General features: G+C 41.5%; 2 protein-coding genes across 2 annotated transcripts in view; both read left to right on the top strand.

Moving 5' to 3' along the window:
• LOC111646173 (uncharacterized) overlaps positions 1-4,277 on the top strand; it is an 8,836-nt gene extending 4,559 nt beyond the window's left edge. The window contains exons 8-15 of the mRNA XM_087170889.1: positions 151-207; positions 1,059-1,448; positions 1,558-1,647; positions 2,102-2,191; positions 2,290-2,318; positions 2,435-2,470; positions 2,593-2,661; positions 3,872-4,277. Coding sequence (XP_087027015.1) covers positions 151-207; positions 1,059-1,448; positions 1,558-1,647; positions 2,102-2,191; positions 2,290-2,318; positions 2,435-2,470; positions 2,593-2,661; positions 3,872-3,988 — 878 coding nt within the window. The 3' untranslated portion in view covers positions 3,989-4,277. The remainder of the gene's footprint in view (positions 1-150; positions 208-1,058; positions 1,449-1,557; positions 1,648-2,101; positions 2,192-2,289; positions 2,319-2,434; positions 2,471-2,592; positions 2,662-3,871) is intronic.
• A 1,127-nt stretch (positions 4,278-5,404) lies between these two features.
• LOC147817396 (uncharacterized) overlaps positions 5,405-7,125 on the top strand; it is a 3,032-nt gene continuing 1,311 nt past the window's right edge. The window contains exons 1-4 of the mRNA XM_087170890.1: positions 5,405-5,696; positions 5,934-6,269; positions 6,397-6,675; positions 6,770-6,849. Coding sequence (XP_087027016.1) covers positions 5,636-5,696; positions 5,934-6,269; positions 6,397-6,675; positions 6,770-6,849 — 756 coding nt within the window. The 5' untranslated portion in view covers positions 5,405-5,635. The remainder of the gene's footprint in view (positions 5,697-5,933; positions 6,270-6,396; positions 6,676-6,769; positions 6,850-7,125) is intronic.

Below are 7,125 nucleotides of genomic sequence, written 5' to 3' on the forward strand. Positions count from 1 at the left end.
GTGCTTTATTTTCCAGGGAACCAGAGAGCACCTGAATGCAACACTGTGAGTGGAGAACCAGAAACCATCCTCAATTTAAAATGCTGCTGCTAACTGTTCATGTGACTGTGATACGTGGCTGTTAATGTCTCACTGTTTGTGTCTGTGCAGGTCTCAGACTCAGTGAGAAGCAGAACAGTGACGCGTTCAGGTGCAGCAGCCAGTCAGGTAAAGATCAGATCGGACAGGAACTGATGGTGCATTCCTGAGTCTGGGTGGAAATTTCAACATTTATTTGTTCCACTTTAACCCCAGTGTGTTGTTGTTGTTGTTGTTGACAGGTGCAGGATGATGGAGGTGTACATGATGCTACAGTGAACTATGAAAACGTGACACCAGACCCTTCAGCTCCCGTTAGATTCAACAGGATTGACATTTAATCTGCATCTAGCACCGTTATTTCATCCACGTGTGCTGTGGTGCCACCTGGAGGTGAAACACCATCAGTCACTGTTAATGTGTAATTATATGGATTTGGTTGTATCAATTAAAGGTGGAGTTTATATCAAATAAGCTGCATTTATAGGAATGTAAGTTTTTAACGCGATGGCATAAGAACAAACAGAAATACATGAACTCAGACTCATTTCAGCAGTTTGGGTTAAAAATATCCACGTACTCTGATCTAATGTAAATGTATAAAACCCTTTTCAGACATTAAAGCTCCATATTTTCTTCTTCTGTGTTTTATTTGAAGTGTTGATCCATCAGAAGATATAAAAACCATCTCAGTGTAGTTTTACATCTTCTCTCTCAGGCTTCTCTCTGCAGCTCTAGTAACAACAGGTCAGTGAGCCAATCAGAAGAGAGGAGGCTCTGAGCCTGAGCTCCACACACGCCCCTCCTCTTTGAACATTTTTAGATCAGCTGGGAGTTAGGGGTGGAGTCAGGCACTGCCAAGATGGCGACGGTGAAGCAGCTCACTCTGAGCCTCAGACACCTGTGAGTGACGTCTATGGTTCTCCGTAAAACACTTTCCCCTCACTTCTCAGAAACAAAGACTTCATGGACACAATGAGGAACCAACACGTCATCTCACTCATCAAACAAAACTATTACAGAAAAGAAGTTCATTTCTCTCTTGTTGTCTTTCTCTCTCAATGTCTCATCTTCACCAGTGACTGAACAGAAGGACGGTGGTTCAGTGACGTTAAACTGCTCTGTGCTCACACCTGAACCCAGCAGATACCTGGTGAAGTGGATGTATCAGGGCGAAGATGTGGATACACATCACAGAGACTTGAGGACGTCACAGTCCGGCTGCTGGGCCTCTGTGAATTTTGAGGAACCTCGCTTTATTCATGAGTTGTTGAAGTGTAACGTAACACACAAGTCTGCTCACACTGGAGTATTGCATCACTTCACCTTCAGCAGTCAGTCCTCAGGTGAGACAACAGGTGAGACAACAGGTGAGGACATTACGAGCAGTTTGAGACATTGTTCTTTCTCTGTTAGTAACTTGAGGTGTTTTGTGACTGAACTCAGGTTTTCTCAGGTTGTGTTGTTCCATTCTTCCAGGTGAGGGCGAACAAACAACAACAACAGCTGAAAACACAAGATCAGTTTTAAACACGACGTCATTCAACGATGCTTCATCAAAACAACAAGGTAATGACTTTACCCAACTTTTTAATGTTTTGTTTCATAGGTTTGTAACCTAGTTTCAGATTACATCCCTGTTTATCCAGAGTCATACAAAATATTAACAATTTGTGGATTTTGTGAGGTCACTGTGACCTTGACCTTTGACCCCCAAAATCTAATCAGTTCATCCCTTGCATCCAAGTGAATGTTTGTGCCAAATGTGAAGAAGTTCAGTCGAGGTATTTCTGAGATATTGTGTCCAGGAGAATGAGACAGACATACGTACGTACAGACAACCCGAAGACAAAATGGCTGCTGCTCTGGCGCAGAGGAATAATAAGATGTTTTATTCTTTACATTCTTCAACACCACGCTGTTTTTATACTTAAACTTCACAAAGTTAAACTAATGGATCTTTGCATGTGAATTGTTTTAGCTGCAGGATTTTGTGTCAAAATGTTTTGAACGTTGGTTTCAGGTCGGTGGTTGGTGTTCATCACTGTCGCTGCAGGTTTAGTGATGCTCCTGATAATTGTTGTGTTGGTGATCAAGTGGAAAAGAACTGAAGGTGAGAACATCCACAGATAAAACTTTGTTAAAACAAAAAGGTTTAATAAACCTGGATTTTCACTGTGGAGGATAAAGTCGACTCTTTCGTCTTTTCAGGGAACAGAACGCAGAGGGATCACAGCGCTGCGAGTTTTAAATTCATGATCAAATGTTTGTACAGATGTGACACAGATGATCAGCTCCGCTCTGCACAGAAGCAGCGTCACACTCCAACCACTCATGTCTTTTCTTTTCTTTTCAGGGGCTGAGCTTAAACCAAGAGACCCGTCAGGACACGGTGAGATCACACACCACAGTACAAACTTACACTCGTGTTTGTTCTCTGAAACGTGAGAGAGAAAAACAGCACAGAATTCAATGAAGTGCATGTGTTACTGACTTATTGTCTTCACTGTGCAGGCTGATCCTGAAGACGGCGTTTCCTACTCCTCCGTCATCGCCATCAGGATGACCAACAGTAAAGCCCAGGTGAGCTGTCTGACCGGTTGTACCGGTGTTGGTGGTGGAAAGAAAAGCAGCATAGATGAGATGGTGTTGGCCAAACCTTATAAATGTCTGTGGTTTTAACAGCAGGTTAGTCTGGAGACAAACACTGACTCAGTTTGGACTTTACCACAGCCTTGTTGTCTGTGTGGTTGTTTGTACCTGTTCAGCACGACTGTGTCGTTAGCTGGTGGCTAACGGCTGCTTCTGCTGTGAAAAGTGTAAAGTACAGTGGCTCTGAGGGCTCAAAACACGAACAAATTCAGAAAACATTTTCAACAATTTGACAACACATGCTGCAAATACTCGCAACACAACAGGAAATGTTTCCAGGGGTCACAAAAAAGTGGACGCAATTCCTGTTCAATGTAAATCACAAAGTATCAAACTCCTTTTATTCTGTCTTCATTAGTATCATTCATTAGTTGATGCTGTTGCTGTTGCGGTCGAGGCAGATGGCTCCGCCCACTCTGAGTCCAGTTCTTCTCGAGGTTTCTGCCTCTTAAAAGGAAGTTTTTCTTGCCACTGTCGTCTAGTGCTGCTCTTGGTGGGAATTGTTGGGTCTCTGTAAATAATATTATAAAGAGAAGGTCTAGACCTGCTGTTTGGAAAATGCCTTGAGATAATTTATGTTGTGAATTGGTGCTATAGAAATAAAAATTTACTTGACTTGCTTTCTATCTATCTATCTATCTATCTATCTATCTATCTATCTATCTATCTATCTATCCATCCAACATCCTGAGCTTACAACATGCTAGCTAACAATATAGCTCCACAGACACATTAGCTGTAAGATATCTAGCTAGCTAGAAATGATTAATTTTGATTAATTTTTATATTTTGCAAGCATATATGTTAATGATATATATGTAATGTATATATGCAAGTTTACTATACAACATACATATAAAAATTAAATATGTTTATATGTTTTTCTTATTAATTTCTCAATGATTTTAAACATGTATATTCTGGGTAAGTGTCTCAGACTAGCTAACTAGCTAGCTAGCTAATGTCTACATGTGAGACCATTGATGTGAGTGATTAGAAAACATGTCAACTTCACACACAGGATTCAGAAAATCTTCTCAGTGAACATTTCAGTTATTATACAGCAGCACATTCAGGCGTCTGGTTAGTGTTTATGTGTTTGTCCATTTCTGTTTAATACCGTTTCCCTTTTGTTTCCCAGGTTCGCCGTAATGATGATGATGATGATGATGAAGGTGATCCAGTGATCTACAGCAATGTGAAAACTTCCTCCTCTTCTGATCCCAGCAGCATGTACTCCAACTTCCCAAACATATAAGAGTACAAATAAGCCCACAAGCAAATGTAATATATGTACATATGAATTTTGCCAGAAATGGCGGCCATCTTGAATTCTTGAATGGCTCATGTGTTTTATCAAAAGAGTGATACCCAAGAAAGATTTGTGTCAAGTTTAGCATTTTTATTCACATGTGAACGATTTCTCTGTAATATGTAGACATCTGCACTAAAGGTAATTATGTGATTCATGATTCTGATGTCAGTCACTTACACCCACTGACTTTACATTTGTAGACCTTTCACAATAAAAGACACAGTATCAACGCCATGGCCTAACAGTTACTGATGTGTTGAAAAACCCACAATTCATAGCAGCAGCAGTGACAGTAGAATTGCACATAACTGGAAAAGAAGTCAACCAAGATGACATTTATCTGACAGCTGTATTTACTCCTCAGTTTAGAAATGTTAAAAAAATAAAAGATTAAATAATTTTTTTTTTTTTTTTTCGTTTCCTTTTTCCTATTTGTTGAATTATTTCATGACCCCTCTGATTCACCTTGTGACCCTTTGAGCGGCCCCACTCCACAGGTTGGGTATCACAACTGTGAGGGACCGAGCTGGAAGGAACGAGGAGCCACAAGTGATCAGACAAATTATTTTTACGAACAAACAAAAATGTTCTGGGCCCTTAAAAGAAGTTAAATCAACAGGACTAAACTCTAATCTAACTTTTATACTGGTTGATCAGACCAGCTGTAAACACAAAGGGGGTAACATAAACACTAACACCTTAACTAACAAAACCAAAACAGGACAGTTGGTGTGTAAAGTAAAATACATTCCCTATAAACTTTACAAAAAATAAGAAATATCTTAATGTAAAGAAATGCCTGATAACCAAACTAAATAACTGCAGTCCCCCCCGTGATGTGGCAGGCACTTGGTTCAGCCAATAATGAGCACTTCCTCTACTTCTGCGTCCTGAGGCCCATCCTTTGCCCAACCTGGCCAGAATACCCCGGCAGGAAACCCCCAGCACTGATAAAACAGAAAACTCTGACTCTGGATAAACAGGGATGTGACCTGGATCTAGTCATGGTGGCGGAGGGATACGACCACGAGGAGGTGGTTCTGGTTCTACTATAACTTCACATAGCAGGAAACTCCCGGCGTGAAAAACTGTAGCATCTCAAAAATTAACTGTCTTTTGTCAGTATCGGCCGCGTAAACATGACAACAGTGTCATTTACATACTCGTCAGTGTTTTAGTTCGTTCGTGTTTCTGGTATTTATCTGGTCATCATTACAGGGTAACACCTCCACACTCTCACCAAAACACTTCCCCATAACTCTCTGAAGAAATTGCATCATGGACTCAATGAGGAAGCAACAGGTCCCAGACCAGCTGCTGCAGTATCACCATGTTGCTCCGTGTACTCCAAACGTCAGATCCTGGTGGACGAGGAGCCTGTTTATGTGAGCTGCCTTTAACATCCTCAGTCCTTCTTCTATATAGGGTGTCAAACATGTCATTATCACAGATGCATCATGGGACATGACACAACAAATATAATGACCAAGAGGAAGTGACACCACACCTCCCACAGGAAGTTGGTGATGTGTCTCTACAAGATCTTAGACACTGACAGCTGCGAGCGTTAGAACCAGAGACAGAAGCACGATGGTTGAATTCAGACGGACTAAAATGTTTTTATTGATGATGCTGCTGCTTCAGTTTACAGGTAAGGAGACATGTTCATATGGAAAAGACAGGATCAGAACAAAGCTTAACTTTATTAGAACTGACCTTCATGTATGAGCAGCGGAGTACAGTGTGTGTTTAACATGGTTAGTTTAATCAACTCCTTCAACCAAAGATGAGAAACATTAACAAACTTTTATTGCATCTGAAATCCTCCTCACATGAACTGAAACAGCTTCAGTCTAACATCAGATGATTCTCTTATTTCACTTCTCAGCAGCAGCTGGACAAGATTCATCATCCGTCACTGTCAGAGTCAGAGGTGACGTCACTTTGTCCTGTGGGAGTCTGAGAGAAGATCAGGTTGAATGTGACGGTACGACCTGGCTCTTCAGTGGTTCAGGAAGCAGCTCATCAGTAACACTGTTTGAACTTGGGAAGATTCATAAAGACGCCAGATCTAAATCAGACAGACTGAGTCTGAAAGAGAAGTGTTCTCTGGTTGTGAAGAAGGTCTCAGATGAAGATGCTGGTCTGTACACCTGCAGACAGTTTGACAAATCAGGAACACAACAAGGTTCAGACTCTTGGGTTTATCTGTCTGTTGTTACCAGTGAGTATTTACATCAAACTGTCTGTTAGAACAAAACACTGAAACTTTACAATCATGATGATTATTACAGTGATGAAGTTCATTTCTTTCTCTTGTCTTTCTCTCTCAATGTCTCCGTCTTCACCAGTAACTGAACAGAAGGACGGTGATGAGGTGAAGTTCACCTGCTCTGTGTCGACGTATAGAGACTGTAAACACTCAGTGAAGTGGTTGTATCAGGGTAAAGATGTGGATAAAGTTAACCGTGAGTTCTTGACATCACAGTCTCTCTGCAGCGCCTCTGTGAGTTTTCAGACTTCTCATTACATTTATGGATCAAGGTATAAGATCTTTTCATGTAACGTGACTGATGGTAACAACAAGAAACAGCTGACCTTCCCCCTTCAGGCCTCACCTGAGGAGTCAGGTAAGAACATGATGAGCTGATGAGCGTCTATCATCTGCAGATGGTGAACATGAGGCGTTTTCTAAACAGCTTCTTGGTTTGTTCATTGGTCCAGGTGAGGACGAAACCATAGCAACAGAAAACAACATGAAGGCAGGTGAGAGCACGACAGCATCTACAACCAGTGGAGCTTCAGTGTGTCTGTCTCTCTGTCTCTCTCTCTCTCTCTCTCTCTCTCTGTCTCTCTGAGTGTGTGCTGGGAGTGGAGGACGGTGAGAGTGTGTGAGTTTTCCGGGTAAAAAGTCGGTTTTCTCTTTCTTTTTTTCTTACTGTGTGTTATTGTTTGGTAACTGGTTTAATTGTATGGTGTTTAGTTAGTGTTTGGTGACTGTTGGTGGTTTTTGTTGGGTGTTTCTCCGTGTTTCGTGGCGGGGATGGCGTCCTCTGAGACGCTGTCCCTGTCGTTGAGAC

This window comes from Seriola lalandi, unplaced genomic scaffold (genome assembly GCF_002814215.2).
Source record: "Seriola lalandi dorsalis isolate HSWRI2012SDOR001 ecotype SW California unplaced genomic scaffold, Sedor1 jcf7180002054966, whole genome shotgun sequence".
Taxonomy (NCBI): Eukaryota; Metazoa; Chordata; class Actinopteri; order Carangiformes; family Carangidae; genus Seriola; species Seriola lalandi.